The sequence below is a fragment of the Pyrgilauda ruficollis genome, unplaced genomic scaffold (genome assembly GCF_017590135.1).
Source record: "Pyrgilauda ruficollis isolate IOZ18807 unplaced genomic scaffold, ASM1759013v1 scaffold32, whole genome shotgun sequence".
NCBI lineage: Eukaryota > Metazoa > Chordata > Aves > Passeriformes > Passeridae > Pyrgilauda > Pyrgilauda ruficollis.
The window spans coordinates 5,208,971-5,222,836 of record NW_024524600.1 but is presented as its reverse complement, the minus strand read 5'-3'; the positions used below and the strand labels follow the sequence as shown (position 1 = coordinate 5,222,836).

At 36.7% G+C, this 13,866-nt stretch overlaps 1 protein-coding gene across 1 annotated transcript in view; it reads left to right on the top strand.

The window, feature by feature from the left end:
* Positions 1–13,866, top strand: part of TMTC3 (transmembrane O-mannosyltransferase targeting cadherins 3) — a 29,743-nt gene that overhangs the window by 600 nt on the left and 15,277 nt on the right. The window contains exons 2-6 of the mRNA XM_041474386.1: positions 7,008–7,128; positions 7,718–7,934; positions 9,021–9,239; positions 12,952–13,051; positions 13,751–13,866. Of these exons, the coding sequence (XP_041330320.1) occupies positions 7,746–7,934; positions 9,021–9,239; positions 12,952–13,051; positions 13,751–13,866 (624 nt within the window). The 5' untranslated portion in view covers positions 7,008–7,128; positions 7,718–7,745. The remainder of the gene's footprint in view (positions 1–7,007; positions 7,129–7,717; positions 7,935–9,020; positions 9,240–12,951; positions 13,052–13,750) is intronic.

Genomic DNA, 13,866 nt, shown 5'->3' with positions numbered 1-13,866 from the left:
TTTAGTTAAATGGGTGTGGAAACATCTTTTCAAATAAAAAAAGAAAACTAGTAACCATTCCAGGCGTGTTTATCTCTTTGTATTTGTTTATTTAACAGCTGTGGAGAGCTGAAGTGGATTTATTTTGTTTTGGTTTTGATGGTAAGAGAAAGGTGATTTATAACGTTGTCTTTGTACTTTTGCCATTTTTTGGATTAATAATTGTTTTCAATTTTTTTGCTGTCTCTTGATCAGTGTTGATATTTAATGGAGACTGACAAGATGCAAGATGTTTTGTGCTTCTTATAGTTATGCAGCTTGTTCCAGTCACAGCACAACTCCAAAGACTTCTATATCTCAGCCAGGGCTTGGTTAATGATAGTTCCATATTGGGTGCAAAAGGCAAACTGTGTAGTTAGGGAAGGAGGCTGCGTTATATTTAATGAATGGGTAATGTTACTAAAAATAAAATTAATTAGGTGTAAAACAATGGTTTCTTAGTAGCAGGGACTTTTATAAGTGTAGGAAGTGACACAGAAAGTAATGGCACCTTAGCCACAAACTAAGCCTTCAGGAAATGAATCCTTCTGTGGTAGAGAAAATAATCCATTGATGCTGGAATGCTGCTGTATAGGAGCTTTTTTTTTTCTTTTTAATCATCTTCATCATCTTAACCAGCTGTTAATGCCAGTATGTGCTTCATTTAATGTGCTTTATTTAATATGCATCAGTATTGTTGAGCATTCTGTTGCAGAATCAGCAGAGAACACGTTATTACATTTACTGGTAGTGAAACCATATCTGGGTTGTAATTGTGTAGTGCAGCTAGTAAAGACCATTGGTGCAGAAGTAAAAGGTATTTGGATTTGAGGTGGGCATGGAAACTCCAAAAGTGAAAAAAGAGTAAAAGGAATCAAAGTACTAACCCCACACAAAATGACAAAATATTTAAAATACATCATGGCTTGGACCAAGTAAATTAGCATGTTTTGCATCACCTCATGTTATGAACTTTGTGTAAGTGGATCTTCTCTTAGTGGAAATAGATACTTACAGTTCTGGAGCCAAGAAATCAATTCAGCTCCATAGTGAGCAGTTTGACCTACTCTGATAGAAGAGTTAGGCATACATGTTAAATCACAGCTTTGGTAACAGTGTGCCCTTGCAAAGACCTAATAGAAAAACTGCACCATGAAAAGCCTAATGGAATGTTATTTAAAGTACACAAGAAATCTTATGCAGACCCAGCATACTAAGTAAGGACAGAGTAGCAGAGTCTAAAGGCTGTGTTTTCAGCTTATACCTCACATGTAGCTTTTGGTAGCTTTTGTTCATTTATTCTTTGGAGTAAACAAGCATACAGTTTGTGCTGTTGCATTTCTGAAACACTGAGAGTGGTGGTAAATGTTATTTTAGAGACACTATTTTTGCATCAGTGCAGCCACAGAAGATGTTTTATGTAGTTGCTCTAAATAGAACGGGTATTATTTTGCTACTGTTTGAATGTAGTAAAAACCCCTAAAGGTTTGACATGGAAATGTGAGATTCTGTTATTAAGTTTCTAAGTTATAAAGTACAAGGCAGACCTGTGTGGTTTGTATTTCAAGTGGCATGTACCGGTTGCATTGAGCAAATTGAAGCTAAACCACCAGCTAAAACAGGATCTTCATCTCACCCATTTTAAATTGTGTTACATTTTGGTCCTTGTTTGTACCAGAGTAACCTAAAATGTCCCTAGTGTTGGTCCAGCCCCCTGTTTGCCAGCAAGTTCTTTCCCCGTGGGAGTTCTTTCATCTGGTCTGCAACACGTGTTCTGACTTTGTATCAGAACCGCCACTGCCCGTGCTCTTCTAGATAATCATTCAGAACCATGTGAAGAGGACGCTGGAGGCCATTACCTTCCTGAGTAGTGAAGAGTATTTCCTACCAGTCCCATGCCTCTTGATCTGGTAGTGAAAACCTTGCAGAAGGTTTTTCACAATAAAACTTTTCTTATTATATTTATCCTGGCTTAGGATTTCAGCAAGATGAAAGGGAAATTCAGGCATGTCTTGTATTATTTATCTTCTCATCTTTCCAAATACTTCTTGCTTTCTAGGTCAGATTTAAGCCAAATCATTTAAATCTCAGCTGTGCGTGTTTCATATTGGAGTTGTACCTTGGAGTGGCATGAGTAGATAAAGTTTAAGGCTTTGTTGGAAAGGCAAAACAGAAACAAAATTATGATCTCTCTCTGTCAGTAAATACTTGTACTAAATCAGCAGAAAGAATGTTCAGTTTAACTCAGAATAAAAATAAACAAAGGTTAGCAAGTAGGCAATACAAATTAGGACATCAGCAGAGCCTCAGAAGCTGAATTAAAATGCTATTTTTAAATGACTGTTGGTTTGTATATATCTGCTGGTATTCATTAGTTCAGCTACCGGCTCTTAGATGAACTAGTTGCTCAGCTGTTTAAAAATAAAAATAACCCTAGGAGTGGTTTTAACAGCTTTTTACTTTCTTCCACCTTTGATAATTTGAAGGTCTTCTCTGTGAACTGTAAGTAATGTTCTAAACAGTTCAGAACCTTCAGTGATTAATATAGTTTGTGTGTCTAGTAAATAAATCTCTAGTATTGCCTGATTATTTTTTAGTAAATTGTCATAACACGTTGTTATTAATGCCTTTCAATCGGTGAGTGTCATTACTCACTTTCTAAAGTTTAATAGTCAGATGTGTCTAACAGACAAAAACATATTTGTTCCTGCAAGGGTCTTTTATTGTAAGGTGGCAGATAGCTAATTATGGAATGCTGAATAGCTTTTGCATGTTTTCAGAATTGTAGCTGTATTCTTGCCAAGATACACACTTGCCAATGTTTTCTAAATTCTGGTGGACGAAAAATGGCTTCTGCACACCCAGATTTCCCAACTGAGGATACTCTTAGAACATCGTTATGCATTTATTTGTGACAGAGATTTTCTTATGCAGACTACTGCATCTTGCAACATGTGGTGTGCTAAACCATCCATAGTGTCATGGATTTAGTAGCAATTGTTGAGAAATATTGTGTTTTCTTACCTTCTAAAAGTGCTTTGTCTCTTTTGGTCGTTGTTACTTGGTTTTTTGTCAGTGCATTTTTTCAGTTTTCTGAGACTTTATGTTTTACTCGTCTGTTATTCTTGAAGACTGGATGAACTATTAGAGTGATCTCAAGAAGCTGGAACAGGAGAATTCTGTACTTTATGAGCCAAATGGGCTTGAGAGTTCTGGTTCTCTTCTGTCCTTTCCATTTAATGTCTCTGTACAAATGTGAAAACGGTGCAGTGCAAAGTGCAGATTTCTGTGCCAAACAGCCTAAGAGATTTAGTCCAATGATAGGCTGTTTTGCACAGCCTGGGTATTCTTGTTTTTACAGTTGGCTCTGATGACTACTGTGCATTTTCTGACTCTCAAGGTTTACCTTGCTCTTCATAATGTTTCCAGCTGTATATTCTTCATGACACAGTCAGATATTGTTGTAAATTAAAGCACCAAAAGAAGTCTTTGTAATAAAGCATGTGAAGTACATGTCTGTCCTGATTTCATCCAGTCAAATGGTAGCTCTGGGGCAGTGCACTAGACCACAAGCTGGCAGTCATACAGCCCAAGGGCTGGTTAAGGTATCTGAGGGGCAGTCTTAGAAGCTGTGAAAGTAGCAGGTAGGTGACATGAAAAAATAACCTGAGGGATGGTCAGACTGTTTGCATGTTTAGGACTAGGCAGTGATGTGGTTCTCCCTCACAGCAAGCCTGTTTTAACAAAGAAGTTGTTAGGCAGCATTTTACAGGTGTTTATCAAATACATCCACCACTGGAAGTGAAGTAGTGGCACTTGCAAGACCCTGCTTGGGTTGATCAACATGTCAGTCGGCTAAGAAGGAGAATATATCCACTCACATGAGCAGCCCAGTCATATCAAGGCTTCAGCAGCCTCTTGCACATCTGTGATTTGCAAGGTTCTCAGTCTTATATACTCCTTACATGGCTTCTTTCTTTCCAGCATCAAACTGATAATAGATTAGTTGGCGTGAAAGTAATTTTGGTTGCCAAGAAGCAGTTGCTGTTTTCCACTGAGTTTAAGGGCAAGCATACTTTTGCCTGGCTTACCAAGTATGGATGATCTTCTATAAACCTCTGCTTTAGTTCTACATTCTCAACATGTTGATGATCTTTGGAGGTTTGGAGCTTGGAGTGTGAGGGTGGACCCAGCTACAGTAGCAGACCCAGCAAATAGGAAGTAGTAGTTCTGATGGCAAGACTTGCTCAAAATCTGCATTGTTATGCTAACATAAAGAACTGCAATTTTTTTATTCCATATTTATGCTTTAAGTCAGCAAGAACATTAAAAGTACCCTGTGATCAGACCTGGTGAAAAAAAGTAATTTTCCTCACTCTGTGTATCTTTACAGTACATTTCAGGAAAATAAGACCTTAGAATGCCACAATGCAAGTCAGAAGTAGTGAAGTACCTGTACTGCAGTTTTGTGCAATCTACAGGTTGTATGGTGGTCTTACATTTCCCATTTTTCTTTCTGTGCTTAGCCTGGAAGCAGAGTGCTTGAATATGGGGGCTTTACCAGATTTCAATTATCCCTCTCTGTTTTCAGGATCTAGTGCTTTAGCACACAACTAAAATTTGAGGGGGTTATAGTGTGATGCTTTAGAGGTTACCAAGTTTGATACAGTTCAAGCAATAGGTTGGGTGACTTGCTGCTAAAACCAGCACATTGCATTTTGTTGCATATATTCATTGCTTACAGTAATTTTAGTAAAACTGTACAGGATTGCCTGGAGTGTCTGTGACTCAAATACTTGCCTTGAAAGACCAAAGCACAGCAATGTATTTGCATGTAGTTGTAATTGTAGCTGTGATTGAAATGTGCCTGTAAAGGAGAAGGTGAATTGCAATAAAAGCTTTCAGTGTTAAATGTGGATATTTTCTGGAGTTTTCTGATGGTGAGCTAGTCACTAAAACATGAACTTCAGATTTATCTAATATCTGAATTTATTTATGCTTAAGAGTTCCCTTTCATTCAAATGAAAACAGTATTTCCCTACAGCTGTCATGTAGGTAAGTGGAGCTCTGCCAGGGAACAGCATGGTCAATAGTGGTGTAGAGTGTGGAGTTGTGAGTGGAAGTAATACTAGAAATTCAGAGCAAAATGAAAGGCTTGTGAAAGCATCAGAATCACCTGGGATTAAGGGATAAGTATAGTAGATGTTTTGACGTACTTTTTCACGTGTGGAAAAGTGAAAACCTACTAAAAGTTGAAAGAGCTAATAATTAAGGCTGGTTAAGCTTTTCATTTTGATGAGACGCAGTACTTAGGAATCAATTTTGGTTTTTTGCTAGTTGGGTAATAGTAGCTGTTTCTGAATAAGTGTTGTTAAAGAATTAGAAGTCACCAAAACCCTACTCACCTAACAAAGCCTTTTCTTAAAGGTTAAATTTAAATAAATCTTACAGTTGTTTCTGTGTGGTAAATTACTATGTCACAGTATTTAAAGTAATAAAGGCTTGTATGTTGGAAAATCCTGACAAGTTTATTATAGGTCCTTTTCAGATATCACTGCTTTTCAGTAGAATTAGTGAACTTCAAGAAGTAGGAAGTGGACTCTTTCCTTTTTTGCAACAGCTTGTAATTTCAAATTCTGTCAGGGTAAAAGCATATGTTTCATATCCACCTTCTTTGAAGGGGAAACTAAAAAAGTGATGAGTTCAAGTTCAAAAGTGTATTCCTATAACATGCTTTGTTTTCTTTTTTTAATAAGATTTCTCTGGCTGCTGAGAGGACCATAGATATGTTTAGTTGTAAACTTAACTTAGTGTTTTAAAGTACTCAGATTGAGCCCATGGCAGAGGAATTGGAACTAGATGATCTTTAAGGTCCCTTCTAACCCGAACCATTGTCTGATTCCATGAAAAAGGTGTAGCAACAACCTTCAACACTGTGGTAGTTTTTTTACTTGTTTTTTGTTAATTACAAAGGTGGTGGCAGCTTTAAAAAAAGGCTTTCTTTGTTGAAGTAACATCAATAGCCAATGCTCCAAGTACTACAAAAGCCTTTAACTGCCATTATGTGAGGAATACCAAATGGTTTGGTTTGATTTCTTTGTAATTATATGTGTCCTGGTTTTCAGTTTAGCTGCACCTGCATCTTGTTGCACATATATTCCTTCCTGTACCTACTGCTCCTTTGCCACTAGTTCTGGTGCTGAGTGATTGTGAACTCTCAGGTCCATGCTGCAAACTACAAACAACATCAACTATCATCTATCTAATATGTCTGTCTTAAGAGTTCAAGAAGCATTTGGACAACACTCTCAGGCACATTGTGTCATTCTTGGGGTTGTCCTGTGCAGGGCCAGAAGTTGGACTCGGTGATCCTTGTGAATCCTTTCCAGTTCAGCATGTTTTACGAAAAATCTGAACACATTTTTTAAAAAGCCCAGTAGACCAAAGAAAAAAAAATCACCAAGATTTCAGGGTTTAGGACAATAAAGCAGACTGTAGCTTTCAAATAGCTCATCAGCTTTGATGTGTGAACTATGATAAACAGAAAGCTGCAGTCATTATGTATTCATGGATCCGCATTATCTGGCTAATATTAGCTGCTCTGTATCCTTACAGATGCTCCCCTCCTACAGTCTGGGGAGAAAATACTCTTGTTCAGTCATGTCCATTTTCTCAAAATGAAGTCAGTGTTCAACTGTCTGTAGCTTTTCAGTATCTTTAGTCCCAATAGTTGGCAGTGGTCTATGCAGGGTCAACTAGTGGTCAAAAGAAGTACCTTTGACCTTCTTATTATTCCAAGGCAGAACAGTATTTTTGGACAATGCAACACACAGTAATTTCACCTTTTGATCAGTTCACTCATATAATGTTCTGTAAATAATCATAAAACTGCTGATAAATAATTTTGAGGGTTTAGGAAGTTAAGCAAGATGAGAGAAAATAATATAAGGTAAAGTTAATTTTGGATTTTTGTATATTATTTTTTTTAGACAGTAGTCTCATATGAAGAGTCAGTGACATCAGAGCAACTGGCAGAGGTGAGGGGGAAAAAAATGACCTTTTCATGAACTTCTACAAAGAATGTAAATGAGCCTAGTGTGACCTTCAATGGTAAGTTTAACTATTTTTTTTATTATTAGTGTCCTTTACCTGTCCTTGAACCCCTGTATTTATGAAGTTCTAAAAGTTTCCTGTTCATTCATCAGAATGTTTGAAGTTTTAGTTTTAATTGATTTCGAAATATTTTGAGAAACACCTTTAGATCTAAACCCCATAAATAATTGACACAGTATCTGCCTCTTTGCTAACTTAGAATTTTGTGTATGTTAAATTACTCAGGATTCCAGAGAAATTATTTTTCATAGTTGATCAGTTGACAGCATTCTCTTGAACTGCAATAGCTGTCTGCCAAAAGCTACATCATAATTTATTATCAATGCAATTTTTTTCTTTCCCTGCAAGTAAAACATGAAGAGTAGCAGTGTATCCACCTTTTGTAAGGCTTTTTAAGGGTAAGATATTTTAATGAGAGTATTTACTTTAAACACCAAACCATGTTACATGTGTGACTTGAGGAAACTTTTCTATCTGAGTAGGTATGCAGTGTCATTAACTTCTACAGTATTTCATGTCTTAATTTGACTTTTTAAAATCAAGTTTAGTAAGTAAAACTACTCAAGTTTCTCTACATACATTTCAGCTTTTGTCCATGAAACCTCCTTGAGAAGATGGCTGACGTAAGCCTGAAGGAAGCAGCACTAATAGTTGGTGTGGTGGCAGCCTGCTACTGGAACAGTCTCTTTTGTGGGTTTGTTTTTGATGATGTTTCAGCAATTTTGGACAATAAAGATTTGCATCCTTCTACTCCTTTAAGAAATCTGTTTCAGAATGACTTCTGGGGCACTCCAATGTCTGAGGTAGGTGGTTTGTGAAACACTTTGAAACATTTATGAAATTAAAAAAAACCTTGCAGAGTGTTTTTACACTTCTTTTTCCTAGTGTTGTTTTAACAGAATACCTTGGATTTGATGGAATTTGGTGGCGTTAGTGTTTTGTACAATAATATCAGGAACACATGTAGCTTATATTCTTTCACTTTGTTTAGTAAAAGAACTGGAAAGAAAATGAAGTTGTACTGACAGCGCACAGCATCATGATGTTAGTTCCTATGTAATCAGAATATCAAAATTGAGGAACTCTGACCAATTTATTTTCTCCTGCAAAAATTAGATATTGTCATGCAAGGGCACTTATTTCTGAATGCAACCTGGAAGGAAAAATAACAAACAACAAAGCTTGGAATTAGGATATTGATTCATTTAAATTTATTGAAGTATATATACATATATATAGATATGAATTCAGCGTTTCTGATTTGTAGCCTATATGGAGTGGCTATGTATTATCTGAAAACCTGCACTAGCACTGAAGCTCTTGGTAATCATTGTTAAATGGCAATAGCTAAAGGATTTTGATACAATTCTAAAAGTCACACATGTTGTTATTGCTGAGCAAATTAATAAAAATTCTCTCCCATTCATACATTCTCTGCTTATCAAGGCATTCCACTTTATAATCTTTTGTTATGTTCATAACCTGTGGGGTTAGTTCCTTGTGACATAGTATTTGCTAGCTCTGCTAATGGACTCTGACACAAGATTTTCAAAAACCCTGTAACCAAAGCTTCCAGATGCCATAATTCTGTATTCATTGAGGGTTAAATAGGTTCCTAAATTCCCCCAGTGAAATTTCAAATAGTACATTTTTTCATGTTTTTACTGAAAAACATCCTTAACGATGTCCAGTGGAAAAAAGCAAAAGAGCCTTTTTTTTTTTTTTTTTTTTTTTTTGTTGGGCTACTGATTTTCATATCTTTGTTTTGAAGGTAGATGCCTGACAGTAGAAGGGGATTCAGGTATGGATAAGTGTTTAGGAAGGTATTTTGGAGTGAAAGTCATTCTGTAAGTTAGTGGTGACTGATTGATCTATTTGTTTTCTTTCAGGAGAGGAGTCATAAATCTTATCGTCCCCTTACAGTTCTAACGTTTCGTTTAAACTACTTGTTCAGCGAGTTAAATGCAGTTTCTTACCACTTTCTAAATCTGGTCTTTCATGTCGTGGTTTGCATAGTCTTCCTCAAGGTCTGTAAGCTCTTCCTGGACAACAGGAGCAGTGTAGTTGCAGCCTTGCTCTTTGCAGTGCACCCAATACATACTGAAGCGGTAGGTACAGCTGTGATGTGCTTAATTTGTTTGAGCTGTGTTAATTAAACATAAATTTCATTGTGTGTATCTATAACTTCAGAAAGTATGATTTCATTTGTACTTACTCTTTCCTTTGCAGTGAGTGGTAGAAGTGACAAATTTCCATGCTCAGGAGCTGCTCATGCAGCTCCTGGAAAATAATTAAAGAAACATGAATTTAGTTACTAAATAATTTAGGCCTCTACTATGCACATTGGCTTTTATGACTTCAGTTTACGTAGACATTTGTGTTCTGTGATGATTCATACAGTATCCTATTTTGCAAATACTATGAATGCCTCTTAATGCATTTCCAGAATCCCTTGTGGCTAATCACCATGTCTGTTCTGTCTGCTTTCTTTTATGTAATTGTCTGTCTTGGTGGGACTTTCTCTAGGATTGTTGTTCCTATGTTATAGCCAGCTTAGGCCCAGTTCTGTTTGAACCTTCCACTTTTTTAACAATTAACATAAACAAGGAAGAAGAAATACATTTGTCTCCTCTCTTCTTTTCTTTGATTCTGAAGGAATTCTTCACTGCTATTAAAAAAAAAGGCTTTGTTTGTACAAGTTTTCTGATTATATACTTTTTAATGGCCAACCAGGCTTGCAATGTTGTGAGGAAATGAAGTCTTGTGATCACCATTCATTAGATTTCTTTCTGCCAAAAAATCTGATAAAGCAGATTTGCGGCATTTTCTGTTGTTATTTCTGCTCCCCTTCAATTTGCTTTCCTGGATTTCAATGCACAGGTGTTTGGTTTTGTTTTTTTTCTTTTTAGTATTAGCTAATTTTAGCTAATACAGCTAAAACTAGCTGTTTTCTTCTTTGTAGTATTAGCTTATTTTCAGAAAACTGAGAATGTTTGAATCATTTACTGCTTTGAAGGTGATACCACTTTGAGTGGAGAGAGTTTTTTTAGGTGGGGAAGGGAAGAGTAGAGTCTTTTGATTTTAATAAAATGAGAGGGGTTTGCACTTTATGTTGTAATTTTTTTGGTCTTGATTTTTTGGGTAAAGAGTTTCCATCTATCTCTTGTACACTAATAGTACAGATCCTTTTAAGCAATAATTAAGATGCCTGCATCCGTGTATTTTGAGCAAATTGTACAGGAATTGAGATGATAAATTTGGCTGTTATTTAAGCTATAAATATATGGTTGCTAGAAGTTAATGGAATGTGTAAAATGAGGAAGTTAAGCATTAAAAATTTCTGTCTACTCCAAAGCACAAACCACTATAAAAACTTGGGCAAAATACGGGTTAAAAAATAAAATTATTTCATTTGGTTTTCTGGTTCTTTGAAAAAACATGTTTTAAATTGCCAAATTTGGCTTTGCCTCTTTGTTGTAAATGTGATAGGATCTTTGCAGCAGTGTTAGCAAGTTGCCAGTGACTTAGGTTAGTTAGGCTGGCTCACAGGTTAGATCAGCCAGTGTAATTTTATCAATTTCATTCCAAATTTCAGTGATTCTTTATTATGCCTGAACTTTCAGATTCTGCCCCAAATAGCAAGTAGCACAGATGCTTTAGTACCGTGCATCAGAGTTAGTAAGAAGGACCGTGCCAGTCCTGCAGCCCGTTGTGTAACAGAAGCGAATTGTGTCGGGCGGTGTGGCAGACGGTGTGTAAGGCCTGGCGTGGCCACGCGGGGGCACTGTAACACAAGGATCGCTGCAACCTGGTGCTGGCTGGAAACGCTGCGAAACTGCGATTCTGGTTAAATCCCTCTGCTGCTGTACTCAGGTACTCAGGGAACAGTCACATAAGGGCTTGTTTTCGTCTTACCCTCACCTCTTCCAGTGTGTAAAAAGTGGAAGTTTCCTTACACAGAAAAGAGGAGGTAATAATGAGATGTATGCTAGGACTAGGGATTTTTATATCTTTTACAATTATAGTTGAAAGGTACCTGGTCTTAATTCTTTAAAATAATCTCCTACATATTAGTCACCTGCACAAGAGTTTGAAACTGTGGATACAATACAGAAATATTTTAACCCTTTGCCTATCTTAAAATAAACAGGTTTTTCCTGGGAAAGTTATCAGAGCAGGATAAGTAGATAATTTTCTGCTTGAGTTCAGGAAGAAGCTAGGCTCTTGCAGTGATAATATCTGTTTTTCTGAGGAAGACGCTTTTAGGAAATTAGTTGAATAACAGCATCGTTGTTTCATTTCTCCTTGTCTTTGCAATTCCAGTTCAGTCTTCCTAGCTACTTTGCTACTGTTCTGGCCAGAAGTATGTAAACCACCTTTATAAGTACAGGATGTCAGCTAACCTTGTGAGTGCTGGAATTTTCTCTCATAAGTCACGTTTGTACCCAGAAATAGAACCTCTCTTTTGTTGGCAGTCAACTGTGGAGGCACACCAACATGCTTCATTAATGTTCTCTTTCAACTGATCTACAGATAAAGTTCTCTTTAATGTCTTAATGCTAGACGATTTTGGAATCCAGACCAGGAATCTTTGAAACATCTTAAGAGATTTTGGAAACAAATACTTAGATGCTCTTCAAAATACTAACACAAACTGTGGTGTCTTACCAACTGTGAAACACGCTTTGTCTGTGCGTGATTCAGTGAATCCTTTGGTAAACATGCAGTAGTCCCAAAAGAAATACTAGAGTATGATTTCAGGTTCAGATTAGAATGCTTTTCTTTACACTGTGACCTTGGATACTGAGTTACTTTCTCATTTTATGCTGTGCTGGATCAGTCATGCTTGACCAAGAATGTACTAGCAATAAAACTTTCTAGCTGGGTCCAGATGTTAAAAAGTCAGTTTTCAGCATCGTCTTAGTTAAATCATGAGCTATGTGATTTCCTTAGCTAAATACCATCTACCTCAGGACAGCATGCTTTTTTTCAGCCATGTTACTTGTAAAAATTTGGAAGCAGTCACAGGCACTACAGAAGAGGACAAGTGGCAACACAGTGGCTACTGTAGTAACCATGAGCATAATGGCCTGTCTTCCATATCTGATTGTTGGTTTCACTTTAGCTTTTTTTGAAAACAATTCTTGAAATGGGAATGAATCTGTATTTCTTTGGGGATTCTGAAACAACCCTTTGCCATAAGCACACTCTTCTCTGAATTTCCTAAAATCCACTCCTCTCTGCCTCATCAAGGGAAGAGAGGTTGCATTTGAACACTGAGGCAGAAATGTTGTTGAGTACCTCAACCTTCTCCTTGTCCATTGTCACCAGTTTATTTCCTCACTGTTGGTGTGGGGAGGTACACCTCTGACATTCCTTTTCTGGTTAACCTACCTGTAGAAACCTTTCTTGTTTTTCTTTATGTCCTTTGCCACATTGAATTCCAGCTTTGCCTTGGCCTTCCACACCCCATCTCTGCACAACCAAGGTTTGTCCCAGGTTATTTTTCCCAGGTTACCGGTCCTTGTTTCCGCTGCCTGGGCATTTGCTTCTTCCACTTTAGTTTGACCAACAGTTCTCTACTCAGCAACACTGACGTCTTGCTTTTCTTACCAAATTTCTTGCTCCTGGGGATTGGCAACTCCTGTGCTCTATGGAATACTTCCTTAGAGATTTGCTATCTTTATATAATAATAAATATCTAGTAACATATAAATAGCATACCTAGATTACTAATAAAAACTCAGCAAATACTATATTAAAATATCAAATAATAAATACTTGATAATAATTATGGTTTTTCTTCTTTTATTTTTTCAGGTAACTGGAGTTGTGGGCAGAGCAGAGCTTTTATCATCTATTTTTTTCCTAGCTGCTTTTTTGTCATACACGAAGTCTAAAGGGCCAGATAATACCATAGGTAAATGATTGGCAAATAGAGATATAATTTCATGTCTTTATCACTGATAAAAACGCTCTTAAAACCATAATAGAGGTGAACTGGTTATTCAGCAAGTGTGTACCAAAACTCCTTCAGAGCCAAGATACCCATGTAATACTACTTTCCATTATAAATTGCATTTTTTCCCCAAGACTTAGGCAATTCTTTAGTTAGTTTTATAACTCCTGCCCTAGGAGATACTTGCACTGACTTTTATTATGGTCATTTAAGTGGAAGTGTGCTGAGGTGCCTCAGATGGTCAGTCACAAGTAAACTCCAGAGTTTCAGTGCAGATAAAGGAGGCTTCTGTCTTTGCCAGAGTCAGATTGACATAGTGAGAAGTCATGACTCCCTATAAAGTATTCCATTTGAAAAAGTGCTTCGGTGATTTAGGAAATACTGAGATATTTTGTTTTACTTATTATAAATTAGTCTTTTACCCTTCATTTATTTTATTCAGTTTAAGGGAGGCAATTTTAAAATTGATGCATGTGTATTATTTTCTGTAGAGTAAAAGTGGTCCTCTTTCATAAGACATTATATATACTAAACAAGTTTACAGAACATGGCATATTCAGATGTGAGGAGCCAAAGCCTTCACTTTTTAAAGTAATTTACTCCATTAAATGTGTTTTTTGTAAGATGGAACATTTTCAATAATATCTTCTTTATTTGCAGTGTGGACACCAATTGCAGTGACTGTATTTCTTGTAGCTGTTGCAACACTGTGTAAAGAACAAGGAATAACAGTGGTGGGGATATGCTGTGTGTATGAAGTCTTTATTGCTCAAGGG